The sequence below is a fragment of the Camelina sativa genome, chromosome 11 (assembly GCF_000633955.1).
Source record: "Camelina sativa cultivar DH55 chromosome 11, Cs, whole genome shotgun sequence".
In the NCBI taxonomy this organism is placed as follows: Eukaryota; Viridiplantae; Streptophyta; class Magnoliopsida; order Brassicales; family Brassicaceae; genus Camelina; species Camelina sativa.
The window spans coordinates 19047055-19072262 of NC_025695.1; the positions used below are offsets into that span (position 1 = coordinate 19047055).

At 31.7% G+C, this 25208-nt stretch overlaps 2 protein-coding genes across 2 annotated transcripts; both read left to right on the forward strand.

Annotated features, from left to right (window-relative positions):
* On the forward strand, positions 3651 to 9997 carry LOC104723811 (kinesin-like protein KIN-12A). The gene is given in 16 exon segments (XM_010442222.1): positions 3651 to 3938; positions 4200 to 4334; positions 4415 to 4498; positions 4603 to 4728; positions 4822 to 4881; positions 4980 to 5028; positions 5113 to 5210; positions 5578 to 5673; positions 5815 to 5957; positions 6659 to 6808; positions 6890 to 7019; positions 7122 to 8300; positions 8408 to 8505; positions 8613 to 8766; positions 8842 to 9623; positions 9709 to 9997. Coding segments are annotated over 16 exon segments (3861 nt in total).
* On the forward strand, positions 21088 to 23955 carry LOC104723812 (actin-related protein 2/3 complex subunit 4). Its single transcript, XM_010442224.2, has 9 exons — positions 21088 to 21356; positions 21680 to 21740; positions 21963 to 22028; positions 22360 to 22412; positions 22523 to 22550; positions 22651 to 22725; positions 22924 to 23028; positions 23415 to 23504; positions 23765 to 23955. The coding sequence occupies exons 2-9, from the start codon at positions 21738 to 21740 to the stop codon at positions 23852 to 23854; spliced, it is 510 nt and encodes a 169-aa protein (XP_010440526.1). The 5' UTR covers positions 21088 to 21356; positions 21680 to 21737; the 3' UTR covers positions 23855 to 23955.

Below are 25208 nucleotides of genomic sequence, written 5' to 3' on the forward strand. Positions count from 1 at the left end.
GCCTCATGTAGACAAATATTATGTAGTTGATTTTGGCTATCCAAATAAACAAGGTTTTCTGGCTCCTTATAGATCTTCACAGAATGGGGTTGTTAGGTATCATATGGCACAGTTTTACAATGGTCCTCTTCCTAGAAACAAACAAGAACTATTTAATCGTTGTCATGCATCACTACGTTATGTCATTAAGAGGACATTTGGAGTTTGGAAGAAGAAATGGAGAATTTTTTGTGAGTTTCCTAGATATGACACTCATGTTCAAAAAAAAAGTGGTGATGACTACAATGGGACTACATAACTTTATCAGAATTTCAAATTATTTTGATGAAGATTTTGCTGAAGTAATGGAGCATACTGATATTACCGACACAAATTCAGAGAATGATGAAGGTGACATGGAGACTACGGCTATAGCTGATGGAGATCAAATGACAAACATTAGAGAAAATATTGCAGATATGTTATGGGAAAATCAAAATACTTTCCATTAAACTATTCTAAGTTTTATTTTTGTTACATTTGGATAATTTGTGTTTAATGTTTTCAAATTGTGAAATTATTTAGAAAATAATCTATATTAAAAGAAAGTTATGTTTATTTTACAATAATTTTATCATTTGTTTAAATAAATTTGCTAAATTTGGTTTGTTTTTAAATAATTTACAGTTTAGTATATGACTTACACTTTTTGATATGCTTTTACCATTCAAACATATAATTTTAGACTGCTCAATCAATAAATCTGCACTTTTCCTGTATGATCTGCATGATCTACACTTGTTTAGCATGATCTGCAATGCTTAAACTGTTTTTACTATTCAAGGCCTAAGAAGTAGACTCCTTTTGTTTCTTTTTGGTTTGCAGGACAAGTCAAGCATGCTGAAAAGCAACTCAATTACTATTGTCGCTGTTCATTACTCTAGGTTCAGTGACTGGATGCATTACTTTAGTGTGAATGTTCACTAAAAAAAAGAAATGAGATCGATTGACAAAAAAAAAAAAAAAGAACTCTTTCTATTTTTTTTTTTTTTTGAATCAAACTATTAGCCAGTTTTATTTATTACAAAATTTAAGTCATCACCGCTAAAATTAGTCAATGTTATAAGAAAAAATAAATTTAGTTAATGTTGTAATTAATTTATGGGCATGAAAATTTTATACATGTCAAGTTAGCTTTTCATTATTATTATTTTTTTTCTAAATCAAAGATTTTTGGGTGAATGCACCATACTTTCATGATTAGTTTATAGGCCTGATTGTAGTTATAATAAGCTTCTTGACGAAAAATTGGAGTGTGCAGGGAGTTGTGAAGGAATCAGATGTGGAATCTTTCAACTTTCCGTTCTACAATCCTGATGAAAGCGAGGTGAAGGAAGTTATCGAAAACGAGGGCTCATTCGAGATCAACAATTTTGAGACAATCTTTGGACTTCTCTTTTCATCCAAAACTGGTGAAGTGAAAGATGATGATGTGGACCAATCACGTGGATTTGAACTCTTTAAAGAAAGGCTAACATGGTAAGATCCATCATCGAACCGATGCTTGTTGCTCATTTTGGAGATGCCATCATCGATCAGCTGTTTGAGAAGTATACATATCGTTTATGGGGACGTTACAATACTTTGCGCAACAAACCAACAGTTAGTTTCTTTGTTTCGTTGACTAGGAAGTGATGGACCTTAGTATGTTGCTGCCAATAATTGAGGAGATAATAATGATCCTTGGTAATAATTGGACAACAAAGCCAAATGAATATGTTATGTATTGTGCTCTCAATGTCTCTGTTATGTATTTGTGCTTTGACTGTGTGTTTAATTTCATTATCTATCTTGAAACTAAAAACAGGTTCTACCATTTAATACTGAAGGAAATGTATTTTTTTATGCCAATTTATATGTTAAGTATTGTGTTTTCAATGTCTCTTTCCCAATGAAATGAATGAAGTAACAAAATTAAGCTTTCAACAATATCTCATGTATTGTGAGAATTGTAATTGTGTGGTTTTGATCTCGATATTTCTGATTTGTCATTTGTCTAGTGTCCCATGCAGCTAACTTTTTCATTCGAAAAAGAACTCAATAGCAAACTGAAACTGCATAAATCTATCTCTTTAACGGTTGTAACAGTATTCAAGAAATGGACAAAGAAAACTCATGAAACGTTGGCTTACTCATAAAGTGATAATAGATGGAAGCCAAGTTTCTTTCTTGCGCAATGGTTCACCTATGAGTAAATCAATGCTTCTACCACTTATTTTTGTCATCTATCTTTTGTATTCAAAGAAACTCTTAAACTATGCCCATAATAACTCCCCCAGGAAACTATCCCTATTGTTAAATTAAATTCAGAAATCATCAACACAAAAAAAAAGCGAAAAATTAGGTTTTACTAATATACTTTTTCTTTTTAGAGCTGATTTGTTTGTAGTTGTGTTAATGCAATTTGTGAATTTCTTATCACTCAAAAATACAAAAATAATAATAGTCTATTTGACCGTTGCGTCAAAGTCTTTTTATGATGTTATAGGTTCCCTTAAATCCCTTGTATATATTATTCAGACGGATATTACAAACTTACGTCTAGTGAAATTTTCATCCGGTAAAAGGGGATGAAAATCTTGACACAACCTAGTTTAGTAAAAGAAAATTACTATCATTTCGTTTTGGATAAATTGTTTTTATTTCTGTTCTAACTGCTTAACCTTGCCATTTTGTGTTTTTGGATGTGTAATGAAATTCTGAATTTGATCTAATTAAATAAAGTTGATTTGTTAGAGATTTCTTTAAAAAAACAAAAAAAAATACAATAACAGAAAATTTAGAATATGGTTGAGCAAAAAAACCGTACCCGAATATCCAACTCGAAAACAACCCGAAAAGACCGGTTCGGGTTGGATTCGGATAAACCTAAATAACTCTATTGTATATTGCTAAACCCGTGGGTTAGAGCTCGGGTTAGGATAATACCCGCTACCCAAACACATATCCATAGAACCCAAAATATAGAAATAGCTACAATATTAATAATATTTAGCACTGATTTAATTCAGTTATCCAAAATTTTATTATAATTTTAGACATATCAATTAGTTTTATATCTAAATACCTAAATAATTAAAATTTCTATAAAAATTTGATAAATATATTAAAATTTAGCTAACATTATTTAAAGTTAACTAATTTTAAAGGATTTTTTTGGGTACTCAATAGTTCGGGTAAGTAATCGGATTCTAAAATTTGTAACCCAAACCAACCCAAACCCGATAATACCTAAACCGAAACTAAACCGAAACTCTAAAATTACTCAATTGATCTTTCTTTCTAAACTTGTTTACCCGAACCTGATTCACCTTTTCGTTATGCCAAAACAAAAAAAACGTGAGTCTTTAGTTAGTGCCCTCCCTCCGTTGGATTTCATCCTATGGCCAAAAAACTCATCGATCACATTAATTCATTTTTTTAAATAAAATAAATTAAATAATACATGTGCGATACGAAGACGATGCGTCTAAATACTCGCAAGATCTGTAAAAAAGGAAATTTTCAAATTCTCGCTCTTAAGTCTTAACGTCTCTCTCTCTCTCTCTCTCTCTCTCTCTCTTCCTTCTTCGTCAATCTTAGGGTTTCTAATTGTAGATTTCACGGCAGAGATGAAGAAGCACTCCATGTTACCAAGAAACGCCATCTTACGGGATGGCGGAGAACCGCACTCGCCAAAAAACTCTAGTATGTCCAAATCGAAGCCTCCACGTCCACGCAAATTAAAATCCGCCAAAGAAAATGCTCCTCCTCTCGATCAGAACTCGTCGACACCTGACCATAGGTCGATGAAACTGAAGAGTCCTTTGCCACCTCGACTGTCGCCGTCTAATCCTCTCAAACGGAAACTCAGTGCAGAAGCTACGGCGGAGACTGGGTTTTCAGACTCCGGTGTCAAGGTAATTTTGTCACCCTTTGGTTATACTTAGGCGATTTCGAGGCAAAATCCCTAATCAGGTATATCTATAATTTCACCCAATTGAAGATTTTGTACTTGCTAGATTTGGGGTTAGGTTTCTAATTGGAGAAGGTTAGAAAAACTTGGTGAATTTGATTTTGTTTCTCTGAGAAACGGGATACAACTTAGCTAAGTGTGAATTGCATATCCCAACATTTATATTGGTGAAGATAAGGTGATCAAATTGAGATTCAACTTTCAGGTTATAGTCAGAATGAAGCCTCTAACCAAAGGTGAAGAAGGGGATATGATAGTACAAAAGATCTCCAAAGATTCCCTCACAATTAGTGGGAATACTTTCACATTCGACTCAATTGCTGATCCAAAGTCGACACAGGCAAGATAGATTCTTGGTTTCAGTACGCAATGTCATTGTATGCTTACGAATCTCTAACTTTGTATTTTCTTCTTTCTCAGGAAAAGATGTTTCAGCTTGTGGGAGCCTCTCTTGTTGAAAATTGTCTATCTGGATTTAACAGTTCTGTATTTGCCTATGGACAGGTAATTTTGATTTTCTAAAGTTTTCCTTTCAGGCAGAGTTCCATTTCTTGTATTATTTGACTGTAAGTTGTAAAGGCAATTGATCATGATATCGTATCCATCAGACTGGTAGCGGGAAAACATATACCATGTGGGGTCCTGCGAATGGATTGCTGGAGGAGCACCTCAGCGGTGACCAAAGAGGTTTGACCCCACGTGTCTTTGAACGTTTGTTTGCCCGAATCAAAGAGGTGATCCCTGGTTTTGTTTAATTTTCGGTTTGAACTTGTGTAATAATTAGCACATTCAGAAGTAGACTCCTTTTCTTTCCTTTTCGTTTGCAGGAACAAGTCAAGCATGCTGAAAAGCAACTCAATTACCAGTGTCGTTGTTCATTACTCGAGGTTAAGTGATTGGATGCATTACTTTAGTTTGGATGGTGTGTGAATGTTTCATTTTAAAGAGTTTACTACATAAATGTTGTTTTCTTTTTCTGCTTCAGATTTACAACGAGCAAATAACAGACCTACTAGATCCGAGCCAGAAAAACTGATGGTAAAAGGAACTTTCAGATTCAGCTTGTTTTATTTACTTAAGGAAACAAAAATATGTTCATCTTTTTTCATTAATGTGTCACCAGATTAGAGAAGATGTCAAGTCAGGTGTTTATGTTGAAAATCTGACTGAGGAATACGTGAAAAACTTGACAGACGTGTCAAAGCTTCTGATCAAGGTTTGTATACTTTTTGTTTTCTCTCTGCACACTAATTCCAGTTTGACTTGCAATGTTTCTAAAAGTACACAAGAACACCAGTTTCAGGTATCATATCCTTGTAATTCTCTGAAGTTTTAAAGAACCAATGTGAAAACTTGTCTCGAAAGAAGAGATGTCCATAAATTATAGTGAACAGTGCTAATGGGTTTTAACGTGAATGTTCTGTTAGTGATGCTGCGTAAATTAATATCACAAAAAGCTTTTTGAAGATTTTTATACAGAATTTAGTATTCTTAATTTGGCAAAATATATCAGATGGTCGAGATAAAGTATTCACTAAAAAAAGTATTATTGATAGTTATACTTGTGTCTGAAACCGGTGTAGGGTTTGGGAAATCGACGGACTGCTGCAACGAGTGTAAATGTAGAGAGTTCAAGATCACATTGCGTATTTACTTGTGTTGTTGAATCTCGTTGCAAGGTAGGCTACTCTTACACATTAAATTGTTCATATAACTGGCTTTTTGAGAGGAATCTGTGAAGTTGAGATGCTATCAACTTTTTCTAATCTATAGGTCTGATGGAGCAGATGTTTGACTTTGCTTGAATGTACTTCTTACAGAGTGCAGATGGGCTAAGCAGCTTTAAGACAAGCCGAATAAAACTTGTTGATCTGGCTGGTTCTGAGCGACAAAAATTAACTGCCGCAGAAGGAGAACGCCTGAAGGAAGCTGGAAATATCAATCGATCGCTCTTTCAGCTTGGGTATGATTCAGAGTAGTCTCCATATATATATCTTTTTGGTTATTTTTGGAACTCATTTAGCATGGAATTTTCGTTTCTTTCCTGTTTAAACTGCAGAATGCACTAAAGAACTGACACTTAGCTTCTGCTGTCTCTGTGTCTTCTAGTCTTTGATACTGCAGCGGGCACTAAAAATCTAGTTTTTGATTATAAATAACTGAAACTTTGGGATAATGGAGAATAATTTGAAATGTTTTGGTTGTAGTTTATGAGGTTCTTGTGTCTTATGATGGTAGTAGCTTCTGCTGTTCTTGCGTTTTCTAGTTTTTGATACTGCAGCGGGCACCAGAAATCTAGTTTTTGATTATAAAGAACGGACACTTTGTGGATAATGGAAAATAATTTGAAATGTGATAGTAGTAGCTTATGAGGTTCTTGTGTCTTGTAAGCACTGCTATGTGATATTTAATATTGTAACAACTATCTCTCCATGGAAGGGCAACACTGTAGGAAGAGCAAACTGATTGTCTTATCAAAGTGGATTTATTGTATATCCTTCAACCTTTTGCTGATGTCTAACTAAAGTGCTTTAAGGGTTCCCCGAAGTTTATCATTAGTTTAAGTTTGAAGTCTTCAAATCCCATTCCTTTCAGTTTCTGGATGTTTTTCCAGAAGCCGAAATTCTCAACTACATGTTTACCATACAAATTTGTTATGTGCAGGGACTTGATTAACATCCTCGCAGCGATTTCTCAAACAGGGAAGCCAAGGCATATACCGTATAGAGATTCAAGATTAACATTTTTGTTGCAAGAGTCTCTTGGTGGAAATGCAAAGTTAGCAATGGTTTGTGCAATTTCTCCTTCACAAAGGTACTGCAGAATCCTTATTTCCACTTCAGGAATTCTTTTCTCTCCATCATCTGGAATACTGAGTATGTATGAAAATTGCAGTTGCAGGAGCGAAACCTTCAGCACCTTGAGATTTGCTCAGCGTGCGAAGGCAATACAGAATAAGGCTGTTGTCAATGAAGTGATGTAGGATGATGTAAATTTCTTGCATGGAGTGATAAGCCAGCTGAAGGTACGCATTCTTTTACATCATAACATATATGAATATTATTCACTTTTACATATAAATATAATGTGAATATGACTTTTAACTTTAAATGGATAAATTGAGCAGGATGAACTACAAAGAATGAAGGATGATAAAAATAATCCAACCAACCCAAATGTAGCTTATTCCAGTGCTTGGAATGCACGTAGAAGTTTGAATTTATTAAGAAGCTTTGGTCTGGGTTATCCAAGGTCCTTACCTCATGAAGATAATGATGGAGATATTGAGATGGAAATTGATGCTGCTGTTGTTGAAAGACTTTGTGTTGAAGTGGGTTTGCAAGCATCTCCCGCTTCCGAGGGGATCAATACTGAAATGAACAGCGTAAAGAGTATACATTCGTCTGATGGGAAATCCATAGAAAAGCGGCTTACTGAGGACACAGATGTTGCCATGGAGGATACTTGTTGCCATTCAGGGAACTATGAACCAGAGACAGTGGATAATGTGAGAACTGACATAGAGATCGACATCACAGCAGATCAGATTAAGACCCCCTTGCAAGCTGTGGATCATGACTCTGATATTCAGCTTCTTTCAGTCAAGGATGCTCTTCGTTCTTCACTGAAAGAGACGGAGGATATGCCATCATGCCCTCACTTGGTTCAAGAAGATGCGTCTGCAAATGTATTAATAGCTGATGGATTAGTAAATTCTTCATCTCCTAGTCTTTGTATAGAACCATTTGGCGTGCCTCCTGTATTAAAATCTCCCACACTAAGTGTGTCTCCCACTATTAGAAATAGCAGGAAAAGCTTGAAGACATCAGAAATGTCAATAGCATCTCAGAAGGATACTGAAGGAGACGAACTAGTTACGGAAGCTGTGGACCCATCTTCGTCTACATCCAAAAAGAGAATTAACTGTTCTAGTTCTTTGTCAACTACACAAAAGAGAAAAGTTATTCCAGTACGGACTGAGCATTAGACAGCTAGCCTCCACAAAAGAATCGAACATCTTGAGGCATATTGCCAGAGTACAGCTCAAAGACGATCGACTTTCAGGTTTTCCATCAAAGCTCCAAATAGTAAGCCTTCAACCTTTATTAGTACGACTGATGTGGGTGTGCAAACCTTTCTCGAAGCTGATGCAATGTCAGACGAGAATACAAAAGAATTTCTGTGTAGTAAATGCAAATGCAGAGAAGAATTTGATGCCCAACAAATGCGTGACATGCCAAATCTTCAGTTAGTACCTGTTGAAAACTCGGAAGTGACAGAAAATCCCAAGAGCCAAGTTCCCAAAGTAAAAACAGTGAACGTTTATCTGAAATAGATTACCTATTCGAGGTTTTATTGTTTCGACATTCATATATTGTGTACCTCTAACGGGATGATGTTTTCTCTTTACAGGCAGAGGAAAAGGTTCTAGCAGGATCTATCAGGAGGGAAATGGCTCTAGAAGAGTTCTGCACTAAACAATCCTCTGAGATATCCCAACTTAACCGACTAGTGTGATACTTGTGTTTCTTCTAATTTTTATCGTTTTATGCTCTACATGACAAGAGAAGCTTTATAACTGTCTCCTCGAACACAACTTGGTCCAAATCGTGTAACATGTACAACAATACAAACATGAGAGGGAGTGCAATGCCATCATAGGACAAACAAGGGAAGACAAGATTATTCGCCTGGAAAGTCTAATGGATGGTGTATTATCTAAGGAGGATTTTCTAGATGAAGAATTTTCAGCTCTCTTGCATGAACATAAGGTAATTTTGGGTTCTTGTTTGTTAGAAGGTAATTTGACTATATTCCAAAAGCTTTATCTGAAATATAATTTGCAGCTGCTAAAGGGCATGTATCAGAATCACCCTGAAGTGCTGCAGACTAGGATAGAGTTGGAAAGAGCGCAAGAAGAGGTTGAGAGTTTCAGGAACTTTTACGGTGATATGGGAGAAAGAGAAGTGTTGTTGGAAGAGATTCAGGATTTAAAGATGCATCTACAATGTTACATTGACCCGTCTCTTACATCACGCAAAAAGTGTTCCCTGCTTAAGCTTTCAACCCAAGCTCCCCCAGTGAACGCTATCCCTGAATCACAGGACATGAGTCTTGAGAAGACATTAGAACAGGAAAGACCTCGTTGGACTGAGGCAGAGACCAAATGGATTTCTCTCGCCGAGGAATTAAGAATAGAGCTTGACGCCACCAAGGTGCTTATGAATAAGCAGAAACATGAACTTGAAATTGAGAAAAGATGTGCGAGAGAGTTGAAAGAAGCAATGCAGATGGCCATGCAAGGGCATGCACAGATGCTGGAACAATATGCAGACCTAGAAGAGAAGCATATGCAATTGCTTGCAAGACATATACGGATTCAAGAAGGAATAGATGATGTTAAAAAGGCAGCTGCAAAAGCCGGAGTCAGAGAAGCAGAGTCCAGATTCATAAATGCACTTGCAGCAGAAATTTTGGCCTTAAAAGTAGAAAGAGAGAAGGAGAGACAATACTTGAGGGATGAGAACAAAAGTCTCCAGACACAACTAAGAGATACAGCTGAAGCCGTACAAGCAGCTGGAGAGTTACTTGTTCGGCTTAAAGAAGCTGAAGAAGGATTGACAGTTGCACAGATACATTTTCTAAGCATTTCAGATCTCATTCCCCAAATTTTTGATTGATTCTGTAGTAAGTAAACTCTTTGGCTGGTATCAACAGAAGCGAGCGATGGATGCAGAACACAAAGCTGCAGAAGCATATAAACAGATTGACGAGCTGAAGAGGAAACATGAAGACGAAATCAACACTCTTAACCAACTTGTCCCACAATCTCAAATCCACAATGAATGCCCTACCAAATGTGATCAAGTCGTGGAACCATCGGCAAATGAAAGTGAGCAGCAATGGAGAGATGAGTTTGAGCCACTTTACAAAAAAGAAACCGAGTTTTCAAATCTTATTGAGCCCTCTTGGTTTTCGGGTTACGATAGGTGCAACATATAATTCAAAAAAATCCACTATTTTGTTTGGGAGAAATGTGTATAAAATGACTGTCTGATTCTGTGATATAAGTCCAAAAAAGGTTGCACTTATTGTCACTCGTAATTTGGAAACTCATTCTACACACATATATATACCAACCAATTGGGTTAATCTGATCTAGTCTATAAGATACATTGACATTGCAAATCGAGTTGCCAATGTCGAAACTAAGAGTACCCATCAAAAGATCGAAAGTATTTAACGAAACAGTTCTAAATCAACAAGTAAAAACTCAGAAAACTGTTGTAAGAAATTATATAATCCATTTATTTGTTAAATCGATTGTTAACTGTTATTCTGATCATTGACATTTCACATAAAAGGATGAACTAATTAGTATGGAGGAGGTGGTGGGATGGGAGTAACATAGCAGCAGCACGAGCCTCCGGCGTACTGTCAAGTCCCGCCTAATTTGTACCTTTTCTCTCTACAAAACTCATTGCATGTTGGTGGGTGTTGTTCACATGGTGCGGGTGGGTAACATTGCATTTGCATGGCATATCCTGTTTAGTTATTTGGTTTATGAATTTGTATAACTTGTGCACCTTCATATTTCTAATTCCAGTCCAATTGTTTTCATTGTCATAAAGATAAATGATTACAGTCCAATTGTTTACATGAATTAAGAAAAACATTTAATGTTTAGCAATAAGTGTATTATTTATTTATAATAAGATATTTTATAATTATTAACCAATAGTATTTCATCAAAATTTTAAATGTTCATTTAATGGTTCTTGAAATTTACAATTTCTTAGCATTAATTGATAAAAATATACAGAAAATCATTTTTTGTGATACAAAAAAAATACTAGAAAATTATCATTTATGATACAGAGGGAGTACATTAGTTACCAAGCTAGTTAGATTTAAAGCTATTCTTTTTTTTGTCAAAGGATTTAAAGCTATTCTTGAACTTGAACACATATTTAAAATGTTTATATATTATACTAGAATTTGTACCCGCGCACGCGCAAGATTTTAATTTAAAATATTTTCTATTAATATAAACTCTTGAGCTCAAATATATTCATTCAAACTTTTGAGTATAAATCTATATAAACACTAAATTTACTTTACAAAGTGATATACAACATATACGTTGTTGAAGATACTGTTTCTTTGTTATATCTATTTGCGCGGAATTTTAGTTTAAATTTTTTATCAATAAGAATTATTGAATATAAATATAATCATTTAAAGTTTAAAAGATAAATCTACATAAATGTCATATTTATTTTACTACTTTATATATAACATATATTGTCTAGTGTTGTAATAACGTTTTCCTGGCAACTCAACAATATATCACGTGGTAACAAGAAATGACTTAAGAACTTCACTGAACGAATAAACAATATTGTTGACAATTTTCTCACCTTTAATTCTTATAAGAGTTCATCCCATATTCATATCCCATGAAAACATCTTTTTAAAATTTCTAACATCGAATGTCGATCATCGTTGACTTAATTATAGATCATTTAAACATATCGATATTTTATATTAAACGCAAATATACAAAGTTTCATGAACATTTTTAGTGTTATGTCGCTACAACGGGGTTTTTCAAGTGCATCACCTGAAATAATAGAATTTTTGACCAAGTCAAGAATGCTTATATGGTGAAACGGCTAAACTCGACAATGAATATCCGTTCACTAATCCAAGTTACATAGTTGTCTAAAACCTCATATGTTCAGATATTAATTTTGTGATGCAACCTCAGATTTATCTTCTCAAAAAAACACGGTGTACTTTTAAATATGTTGTTTCTGCCAATGTTTTTGGTTAAAAGCATTTGATAAAATTGATGAAATCTCAAGCTTGTTTTATATATTTTTTTTTTATCATGTTATAGAATTGTACCTCCAGTTGATAATATGCTTTATGAGATACTAGAGATGGATCCATGCGATGCACAGGTTTGGTTTTGTTTTTAATTAGTATATTACATATAATTGTAGAAGATAAATATATGTATATATGTTTATTAGGTGTCATCCATTCTTATATTTTTAATGTTGTGTTCATTGTTTATGTATGCTTGTTTTAAACATATTCGATATGTTACTAATGTTTATGTGCATAGTTTATGTATATTTGTTTTATATTTACATCTCCTATATATTAATAGAGAAGCACACTCTTGAAAAAGCTGATGTGTCGCCGTCATAGAGCTCTGTGCATCTTTTAGCAAAATAACCTTAAATTTTCTACTTAATTAAATTGATATGCCATTATATATATTTTTTAAAATAATTAAGTGAATAGTAATTAAAAGTGTCATCATTTCTCACACAAATTTAAATATCACATATTAAAACTAATTAAATAATTACATATTATTTTATGAGAAATACCCTAAAATAGCACTAAAACAAGTTTTATGGACAATTATAGCACATATTCCATAAATTTCCAAAAATAGCACTATTTAAACACATTAAAATATTTAAAATCAATTTTTAGAATTTTTTTCTTAGTTTTGGGTTCTCAATTTCACATTTAGGATATAGTTTTGAGGAATAGAGTTTAGTATTTTGAATTTAGGATTTAATTTTGAATAATTAAGTGGTGCTATTTTTGGAATTTTAGAGATGTTGTGCTAAGTTTGGAAAAAAAACTTATTTTGGTGCTATTTTTGAGAATCTCCCTTATTTTAAGCCAAAATTTCACTAAAATTTAATTACAAACATACAAGTCAAAGTTATACTGATTTTAAAAAATCAATATAAGTAAAATATTCTAAAAATGTTATAAAAACATATCAATTAATATTGTTTCAGAAGTCTCGCGAGAAACTGATAGCATTGGGGGATAGGAATACCACGTTCTTTCATACCACCACGGTAGTACGGCGGCGGCATAATAAGGTGGAGATGTTGAAAGACGAGGAGGATCGCTGGATATCTGAGAAGCATGAGTTGGAGGAGTTAGCACTCAGATACTACAAAAGGTTATACTCTCTGGAGGGTTTAAGTGTGAACCGCCCGCTAATGGTTAGCTAATCGTCTTGTTGATGGGTTAGCGAACTATGCGTTTTCTTTACCGCTTGGTTTTCTTTTACTTGATGTATGTCCGGAGATATGTCATCCGGTACTTTTAGAGGATATGACCGGGACTTCGGTCCTGCGCAATGTACGATTATAATTTTTTCTGCTTTAAATAAATAATAGGAGATCTTTGTCCCCTATCCATTACCAAAAAAAAACATGTCAATTAATATAAAGTTAATAAAAATAAAGAACATATAACTTATTAACAGTATCATATAAAAACGAAATGTTATTTTTTATGTTAGTATTATTACCATAATAGTTTAAATAACAAGCTTTCAATAGTTATTATAATTAATTATAAAAATATATATTACTCCTGAATTATCTCCAACTCATTAAAAGAAACTTAATTCCAAATAAATATAAATTTATATATATTCATAAATAAATATAAAAATGACAACAAATTAGGAGATATCATGATGTGTAATTATTTATATAAATATATATCTAAGTATGTAAACTAATTAATCTCAATATTTAGTGTGATTATTCATTAAAAATGGAAATATTGATAACCGAATAGGAATATACGTTCTAATTGTATATTCATCTATGTGATAGTAAAAAAGAATGAGACAATAACCCTTATTATTATAAATAAACTTATTACCCGAAATTATCATAATATATTTAAAATTGTTATAGTTACTCAATAAACCATAAATATAAATTTGATTTTTAAAACACACAATATATAGTGCCATAAATTGTAGCATTTTATAAATATATTCTTTACCACGTTCACATATTTCACGGGTGAAATATATTCTTACACGAATACGTTAATTTTGGAATTTTATTAATTTTTTCATAATGGTTTTCTTGGTAATAATCCGTCATTTATAGAAAATATTAACAAACCAACTAACTCAAAATATTTAAATAGCCTAATCAAAAATATTAAATCAATAAATTAGATTATCTTCAGAAAATTTAGTTTAGAACCCGATTATTACTAACATATAATAAAATTAAATAATTAAACTGCCGAGTAATTTAGTATATGTTGTTATGGTTACATAAGAAACATGCAAAATCGTTATGATTACAAAATAAAACATAAGAAGATATGAAAATAATTTTTAAACCACACAAAAGACATGTTGCAATGAATAGTAACATTTTATCAATATTTTCTCTACCATAAAACCTCTTACACATTCAAAGATTTCACGGATGAAACATATATTTTACACGAAAAATGCAGTTTTGAATAAATAAATAAAAAACTTTAGTTACATATTATGTTTGACACAAGTATATATTAGTTTTGGGATAATAATTTTACTTATAATATTTTTTTTTAATCGATTTATCCTGCACATAGTGCGGGTTGTTACCTAGTATCATTATTATTGCTTTAAATTAGAATAATATTATATTAGCTAACTTTTGAGATCAATATTGAATAATATGTTATTTAATTAATTATTTACCAAAAATTCTCGAAATCAAAAAGTTTGTATCACTTATGTTTATTTGGTATAATAAAAATAAAACGTATCCTAAGTGAGTTAAAACCAAATTAAAATAAGAGAAGCAAAACCTATTTTATGCATACACTTTAAAATTAAAATTTTAATTCAGTCTTCAATTCTTGGTTTCTTCCGTTGATCATCAATTGGTTCTTGATCGTTCGTCACGTTTTTCGCGTTTGGTTCCACAATTGACATTATCCGAATTTGTCTAAAAACATAAAGATAAACCATTAATATGTTAAGTGAAATAATATATTGTATTTAGCAAACATAAAACATCAAAATATATGATATATATATATATATATATATATTTACCTTTTTTGTCTATAATCTCCAAGACTGTAAAAGTTTGATAAGATGCATCAAAATCATACTTTTTAACTTGAATCTCGAATAAATAAGTATTTCCAACAATCAAATGTACACATGTGAAAACGTCTTCTAACTCTCATAATATATGATATATATATTTACCTTTTTTTTTCTATAATCTCCAAGACTGTAAAAGTTTGATAAGATGCATCAAAATCATACTTTTTAACTTGAATCTCGAATAAATAAGTATTTCAAACAATTGAATGTACACATGTGAGAACGTTTTCTAACTCTTGTTCGCCCAAATCAATTTTTATCTGTGTGAATAATTAAACAACAGTTAATTTAATTTCAAATCATAATATTTTTATCCATACAGTTAACTAGTTTAAATAATTTATAACTCTTACGATTTTTGCAGTTGTTCCGGTGATTTTTTCTGCATCTTTATCAAATATAATAAAATTTGCTGAAGCATCTCCATCATCCACTATTACTTCAATTCTAAATCTGAAAATATAATAAATTATTTATTATTTTAAATATTAAAATAATTAAAATTAGAGAAAATTTGATAATAATATACTAATAATATACCTTAGCACTCCAACAGGTGATTTACCACATTTTTTGTTTGTGCATATAAGAGAGGTTGCTGATTTTTTCACCTTTTTAGAGGAACTCGAACATGATATGTAGTACCAACTTTTTTGCAACACTATTTCAGTTATAGTTGCTTTGATGACGAACTTCTTTTCCTGCAATTATAATAATATTGTAAATATATGTCATTAATAATTTTATTCATTGTTCAATAGTATATGGTCTTTATAAAGTAAAAAAGAATAATATTTTTACCTTACGGTCATCTGATGAGATATATTCTCAAATATCATTAAATGATTGGTCTTCTAGACGTATATTTTGTTTAGTTATGCCACCCAAATTAACCAAACATTCACCATCATACCTCAAACTATTAAAGTTACATGGAAAAGTTAGTTTATAACATGAATTAAATATATTAAATAAATATAATATAATTGAAGATTTGAGAGAATACCTCTTTCGAAACGCATCAACCGAATCAGAATAATGATTCAAGTAAAATTTAGTGCTTGAGGATGCTGACAAATATATTTCACCTTGATATATCTTGACCAAGATGCTCGTCATGATGAGTATGATATTATTATTTTCCACTCCACGATATTTGTCTTCCAGGAGTTCTGTTCCATAATGTTGCAGGTATTTCGTTTTCACTTAATCATGTAAGAAAAATTAATATTAACTCCTGAACTTAATTAAAATTCATAAAATATATAGTTACATAAAATAATAATGATATATGCATCGAACTTACTCTTTTAGTAATAGAGTCAGAGTGACCTTTCTTAAATTGGGTATAGTAGTAGTACGAACATCAGTTTTGCCCATATGTTTAATATATGATTGCATCTGTATAATAATATTAAACATACTTATATGACTCATATAATTTTAAATTTAAAAATTACGATACATGCCATATAAATCAATTGTGTGATCTTGTAACTTAACAAATCCCTTGTAATTTTGAAATTGAAATTTCTCGTGGTATACTTATTATAGTAAAGGATATTGAATGACATAATATCGAATAGAATTATTACCTTGCTTGTTTGCCGTTTTATCCCGGAGACATCTTCGTTTTTGGTTTAGAGCATGATTATCTTGAATGTTATCAATACATCCTCTAGTAGATGGATTGGCATCAAAAATATTTTCAATTTTCCTTTTTTATGTAAGATTCCCTTCCAAAATATTTGTGGTTAAATTTTGATGGGTTTGAATGTTTGCTAGTTCTAACCTCTTTTGATCTTTTGTTATAAATCCTGTAATATCTGTTTTTGTTAGATGAAATTGTTTTGCAAAAATTTTTTAAAAAGAAGAAAATTGAATTTGTTACCAATTTCTTAGTTGTATAGTGGTAAGCTGGGATCCCTATATTTTGTAAAATAATATTGTCAATGATTTGAAAATATGTAAGTGAAGCTGAATATGAGTTTTATACTTACCCATTGATTTAGTTTGTTGACTCATGCTGCTAGTTTTAGCTATAAGCGTCTTCTCCATCATAACAATCTGAACATTATTCATAACAGTTATGTTCCTTTTATTGACTGATTTTTCATTCTGTTCAAAGTTTCGGTTTCCATCTATAGTGCTCATGTTTTAAAATTCTAATTGAGTTTGATACATTGGAATAACCGCTCTCTCTCTATATATATATGACAAAGATAGGAGAGACTACATATCCTTTTTCTCTTAGGGTTAGGCCTACAACGACGTTTATTTTTATTGTAAAATTATCTTTATCATTTGTTTTATGATTAATGATTTTTTAATTTTACGATTTATTTTTCTTTTAGAATTAGAAGTTTGTGTTAAATTGACATGTGTCATGATCTTATAAGTTACTAACTTTTGAAAAATTGACACGTGTCACGATCTTATGAGTTACTAACTTTTGAAACCATACTTAATATAATAAGTTATACAAATCACATGTCACTTTTTGTAGCGGCTTACATATCCATTTTTATAATATTTTGTGACCATAATTTTGTTTTTTTAGATGGATTATTTTTTCAAGATTCTTTTTCATAGTTTTTCCTAAAAAAATGTGACCTTTACAATATATTCGTTTTAGATCAAAACTTTTTAGTTGAGTTGAGTAATTAATCTTTATTTTTCTTAAGTGAAATTTCATAATAAGTCTTTGTAGTATATGTTTCTTAGAAACTAATGTTTCACTTCAAATTTATTTTTATATTAAAAATTTTATAAATACAATTACAGAAATTGTTTATTTACTCCACCATGCATTAAAATCTTACTTCTATTATAAAACTCATTAACCCATCTAAATTTTGGAATATGATCATTTTTGGTTAAAATTTGGACTATAACATTATTACTCAAGTAAATTCATAGTATTATTTTTACTATTTGAAAATATTCATTTATTTTACTTAATTCATTTTTATATAGTTATTATTTTTATTATTTACTAAAAAATTATATTAGTTTTTACTATTTTAAAATTTAATTAATTCATTTTTTTACTATTATTAATTATAAGTAATAAATATGCAATGAATAAATATTTAAAATATTATTTTTAATTAAATATATATATATAATATTGCTTAGGTGGATGCTATTTGTAGAGATAGGAGAAGAGAAAAAAGTTAACTTTATATATATAGATTTAACCCCTAAGAAACAACAAAAGATTAACACCATGCCACCCACTTTAAACATATTTTATGATGGATATATGCAATGGAGTTTTAGATTGTGTGTAGATTCTTCTTTTCTATATATAAACATATTGGTCATTTACATCAAACACTTGATTTCACCTACATTTCATTATTTCAAGATCATAGTAAGTAAATAAATTAACATCGATCATATCATCTCTTGAAAATGATTTTAATGGATCTCCCATAATATATAAATGGATTCTCTAGCATAGGAGATTTATTATTATTTAGACAGTAAATCTTAATCAAATATTTGATTGTTTACTTCATTTTTTTTTGTCTGTTGACCCAAACAAACTTTGTGTCCTCAAATCCAATAACGAATCTCCCACATCCAGTTGAAATCCTCAAACTTGATGATAGCTTTTTGGTTTATCAAATGAGTGAGTTTTGGCAGTCTCCTTCCAAAAACATATGTCATAAGAATTGTGTCCAATAATGTTGCATTGCTTGTGTTAGACTTTGACATTCACTATCTCAAACATTAAATTGTTTGATTGAGGAAAAATAATTTGCGATACAGATTTCATATTATTTTACTATTAACTAGTATAATTATATATTATAATTTGTTTTGTACTAATAAATCAATATCTTTTATCTGAGAAGAAATATTTTAAAAAAGTTTTATCCAAGAAATTTATCAAGAAAAAAAGAGAAGTACATGAGATGAAAGAGGAGAGGAGAGATAAGTATATTATATATATGCATATGTGATAGATAAAAAAAATGAAAATTTCAAAAAAAAAAGTTACACATTGGATACTGCGTAATTGGACAAAACCGCTGGGTAAGAAGTTGAAATCAGATGAGAGTGTGATTCACCACATTATCCAGCATCAAAATCCGTGATTTCTTTTTTTACATTTTTATAAAAATCACAAATTGTTAATGTTTTTCTTGATTAGTGAAAAAAAGCGGTTTATATGATTTTTACTTTTCAATTTTGCTTTCCTAAGTCACCATTCATGGTCTTATAATGCGGATTTCAAAGAGCATTTCTATGAAATTTATGTTATACATCAATCATAAAGTTTTTGGTTATTTTTCATTTTTAAAAAAAAAAGAGAAACAGAAAACTGTTTGTGGTTTTTAAGGATGGATATTAACTCATAGACCACTATTATTTGTTTATCCACCTATTATCCAGCGTTTTTGACTTTTTGGAAAAAAAACACACACATATTTTTTTAATATTTAATTTACGTTAAGTGAAAGAAAGCTAAGTAATCAAGACATATGTTAAATAATTTTAATAGCTAATTATATGTTGAACATATTCATTAATTTAAATTATTTTAAAAAACTCATGTGATTTACTTCATCATTTTTTCTAAGTTTCCAAATATTTTGATTAACACAAATCACAAAGTAAATAATAATTTAAATTTATATTAATTATTTTTTACTAATTTATTCATACAATTATTGTTATAATAATAAAATATATATATATATATAATGTTATTGCTAACCGCCATTATTGTTTACCAATCAAATATTATTCGGTATCACTTATTTTGTATTAAACGTTTATCTTGTATTCATTTTTTAAATAATTTATTCATACAATTATTGTTATAATAATCAAATATATATAAGGGGCATGCGGAAGAGGCAAACGAGAGATGTTGTTTTCTGTTTTTTTAGATAAAAGCAGGAGAGTTTAGAGAGAGAGCTTGTTTTGCTAGTATTCGGTGTATTTTTCAACAATAGAATCCTGATATAGATATGTTCCTCCTGATAGATTTTCTCAAATTCATCTTTGATGTTTTGCTCATCACCAAGATCAAACTAAAATCTCGGGGAGCGGCCCTCCTCCAGGACTTGATATTGCAAAAATATATGTCGGAATAAACAGCACACATGAAGAATTTCTTATTGGTACTAAAACTACATCAGAGGCTATGCACAACATTGATGTAATCATGAGCGAAAAATTTCACATTTTTCATAGTGGTTTCCCTTCTGTCCGCTTCGAGGAAGAGTATATTAAAGAAATTGATTAGTTGTGTTGATTAAGAAATATTTTATTATATTTATGAATTTTAAATATCCAAATTGATCTAAAGTAATTTTTTGACATATATATTGCTAAATCAAGAAAGTGTTCAAATGTTTAATCATAAAAATTTATAACACAACAAAAAATATTATCATCTACATTGATTGTTCTGTAACATAAATAACTATTCTATAAATTAAAAAATTGAAAAAAGTATAATACTAATCACTGCAATTTTTGTACGATTGCAGGATAAACAAATGTCTCAAATTGAAAAGCTTTTCACAACTTTTTTTCTCTTATTGAAAACCGCATTTTGTTCATTTTTTCTGAAAAACACAAATTGATAATAAAAATGGTAACTGATCGGTGATTTAAGTGCAGTTTTTTAAAACACATAAAAATCTGCATTTACTATGTTACCAATCACTACATATATATTATATGCCTTTTTTTTTTTTTGGCATGCACCTTTGTAACATCCATTTTAGTATCTTATAACCAAATCAGATTGCGGCTTTGTCTCTGTATTTTATAATATATAATTGGTAGTATTTTATATAAATTTTACTCAAATAAATCTTAAGGTGAAAGGAAAACAACTAAAATCATTCTGAATTTTTTTTTTTACGATATATGCTTTTATACCTAAATTATGCCAAAATGTAATTTTTTATTTGAACCATTTATAAATTCGAATTTTAAGCATGAACCACTGTAAATTATGGGAAAAAAAAAAAAGATCAACACTGAATTTAACGGTATTAAATATTAATCAACAGAAAGTCTGTTTTTTTCATACCCCCCAGGCCAGAAATGAACTACAGTATATTGAATTTATAAATGAATTATATTGATGTGAACCAGACCCGGTTCACTCCTCCCGTCGGTTTCTTTTTTTGTGATTGGAATTTTCTGTGCTGCAGCTTCTTCTTCGATCTCTAAATCTCTCTTCTCTGACGAGTCTCCAAGTCGTGCGCAATTACCCTCACGAACATGGTTTTAGGGCTTTAGCTTTGTCCGATTGATGATTCCTAGGTGGTGATTTGATCTCACTTTCCAAGAGTTTCAGTAGATTGATTGGTTGATTTTGGGTCTCTCAGTTTTCCAAATTAACGAGCCTCCGCCGTGTTTACTATTCGGGTAATCTTCTCCTCCACCTTACCCAATTTCTTATTTCATCGGCTTTTAAGTACATAGATTGCTAAACATAATTTTGTCTGTATTCTGTTTGTGAAACGTCACCTAGACAGATGAGTCTGGATTGCTAATCAGGATCTACTTGTTGTTGTTTCTGTGTAGCCTGTGGGGATTTTGTTTGTTGTGTCTTGATCCTTAAACATCTGGGAGGGTTTTACTCTAGTTTACTTGTATACATTTGATACTAAAGATGCTTTCTTGTTGATGTTTTCTTATTGATCCAACATTGTATGATACTAAAAGTTGCTTTCGGATTACTTTTTCAGCGCATATACCCTTCATCACGGTGCAAGTCTTGAGTAGAGTAACATCATTTCTAAGAACATGGTAAGAACTTTTAAATGTTATTCTTTCTCTAGCTACATGCATCAAGAAGGAATTTTTAACTCTTCTCATTCTCTATTTGATAACAAGTTACTCATACTTGACAAATATTGTATTTCATTCAAACATTTCCTGTTTAGAAACAATTCTCCTAAACAACATCTACTGATTTACTGCAGAAATTTTTTAAAAAAATTTGTTTCTGTTGGTTCTTTGATGTTCCAGGCAAACTCATTACGGCTGTATCTAGCATGCATAAAAAATACACTCGAGGCTGCCATGTGCTTACAGGTACTAACTATTTTGGCTTGAGATATCATGGCATAGGTCTGGAAGTCTCCATCTTTGCTTAAGGCAATGAAAGCTTCATGTTTGTGTAGTCCCTCATCCATGTTTCACCTCTAGTCTGTTACTCTCACTTGTTAGATGTTTAGTTCTTGATTAGGGATAATGTACCATCGTTCACTTTCACTTTTGGCATTTTGTCTCGCAATATTTGGTGTCGAATGTCGAAACCTATGCATCTTGTACAAGTCGGTGAAAGGGGCCATGTAAAGTCCTTTTAAGATTCAGCTTTACATGTTGTATGTTCCTGAAAGCTTCTATATTTCTCTACTTGCAGAACTTTCCTTGTCAAGAAGTTGAAAGGCATAATAAACCAGAGGTTGAACTAAAGTATGTAAGCTTGTCACAGGAAGATGCATGTGAGAATGGAATGCTCTTGTGCTATTTTCATTTCAAGTAGTAGAATCTTAATACCTCCATGTTTTTGCTAATTTTTGTAGGACAAGCCCAGAACTTTTGCTAAATCCTGTAAGAAGTTTATTTGTTTCCTTCCCAGTTTAGCATTGACATTGCACTCGCATCTTACCTAGGTTTTGTAGTTGACTGCTAAGTTTTTTTGAACTTGCAGGTTTTAATATGCCGTAATGAGGCTGAAAAGTGTTTAATAGAAACATCTATAAATTCACTCCGGATAAGCCTCAAGGTGATTATTAATCTTACCCTAGCTTTTCCTTCGATCACTTAGAAGAAGAGCCCCTTGTGATACACTTACAAAGGCATCGTGTTGTTTCCCTTTCCTGTTTCCTTAATTTCTTTCTCCTGAGATAATGTCTTGATGAATCATTACTTAAACATCTGTCATGTCGTGCTATTTCAAATAATTGTTATCGTTAATTTGCAGGTCAAACAAGCGGATGAACTTGAAAACATACTAACCAAAAAGTTCCTTAGATTTTTGTCCATGAGGGCAGAAGCTTTTCAAGTACTGAGGAGGAAGCCAGTGCAGGTACACCTTATTCTTGATCTAACACTTGGCTACTTGTGAGAGCTGCTATGTTTTATCTGGCAGTTAATGCATTCCCTCTTCTGTACAAGTTCTAATTATTCTGGTGGACGCATCGGTAATTGGTTATAGACACAGTATTCATGGACACTCCATAATTTCTAGGCTTAAGATGGATGCTGTATATGTATACCACTTGTACATTCTTTTGATACTTTAAATCATGGCACAATCCTTTCCTGTCTTTTCCCCCTTTATGAACCATGAATCATCGCACTGTGTGGAAATGCATGCCTTGGCTTTAGATCATTTACTGTTTATTCCCTGCGTTGTGTGAACGTTTCATTCCCTGATCGCCTTTAATTGGTTTCTTTGTTGATCTTGAACAGGGGTATGACATTAGCTTTCTTATAACAAATTACCACTGCGAAGAGATGCAGAAACAGAAGCTTATTGATTTCATTATTCAGTTTATGGAGGCAAGTCTTTCACTAAACCTTGATGTTGTTTTTTGACCGTGGTTGATGCAATAGTAGCATCCTAACAATGAAAATATGTCTCGGGTAGAGTTGCATCATTGTATTTTTCTCACAGTAATAACCTGATAAAGTGATAAGTAGTATTCTGAATAGTTGGCCTTGGCCTAACTACGGTTAATATAATGTCCTCCAACATAATAATCTCCTCTTAATCAGATTTAAAACTTGAAGTGTGACTATTTATACCATGGAAAATGCAGGATATAGAGAAAGAAATAAGGGACTTGAAGGAGTCAGTGAACACCAGAGGAAGACTCGTTGCTACAGAGTTTTTGAAACAGTTCATGTAAAAGCCCTTGAGGTATTATAATGTACCCACCCATTGTATCAATCACACATTATTTGGTTAAATTCCATCTACACTTGCAGACATTTTTTCTTCTTTTCGGTACTTCCTCTGTTCTTCTTACACAACCCGAAGTACCAAACCATCGGCTTGGTCCATTGTAGTGTATGTAACGCAATACTTAGTTACAAAAAAATGGGTATGTTGATCGTAGTAGATGTTCCAACGTACAATTCCAGAAACCAAAAAATTGTTTTTGTTTACCACAAAAGGACCAACAAATTGTTATCTTTACAAAGTTCCCTATGCTTAGATAGATCATTCAGCACACATGAAGACATAAATCCAAGATCATGAGCAAAACCCACATTACCTTAAGGAGAAAATCAAACGTCGTCGTTTTACTCATCACCATAATCGCAGAATAGAAGTTACTGGGCTGGGCCCATTGTAATGGGGAGGGCTGTTGATTTAAAATTTTAAATATTTAATTGATTATTATTTCTCACAACCGACGCCGTATTCCCCAATCCCCAGGCTCCTGAAGTGAAAGTCGAAACGCCGTCGTATCTTCGTCTCAAGCTCTCTCTGTCTAATTGCGTTCGGCTTCGACAGTACATCTGATTCCGGCCATCACTCAGCTTCAGGTTAGTTTTGATTTAAAGTCAAAAACAACAAGCAGTATACACGGGTCGCCTTGAATTGAATTTGATTTCTAGGGTTTAGATTGTAAATTTCTAGGTTATATGAATCTCTTGTTTGTACAAGAAAAGGAACAGAACAAGTGGAAGATGTTTTAGGTCATTTGATTAGATGTTCAGATTTATATATTGAAAATTAGATTGGGATCATCATATCTGGTGAACAATTTTGTTTTTGTGATCTGCTTCTATCTTCTCAAAAGAATTCAGAAGAAATTAACTTGATGGAGTTGTTAAGAAATGGTAGTAGGCTGAGTGAACCATCTTCTCTCAATGCATTTTTCTTGCTTGAATGGTTAAATACGATGGAGAAGTTGAAAATATCATTTTGAAAACTTGTTGGGTGATTTAGTTTGCTTAATGGATTTCCTCGGTCTTTGTTCTGCAAGATAGTTTCTTTCTAATACTGCAACAAAATTGCATGATTCAGTCAGATAAATGTGCAATTACTGCTTCTCGTAGCTTGTCTTGTGGTTAGGTTTTAACTCTTGATTTTCCCTTGCAGTCATTTGCTTTTTGATTACACCAAAATGACAACAATTGAAACTGATCAGAAAACTCAAAAGTCTTCTCCTTCCGGTTCTGCTGCTACTGCTACTGCTACTCCCAAGCAGCCATCAGCATCGTTTAAAAGGTGGGGAAGGAGACACCCATTTG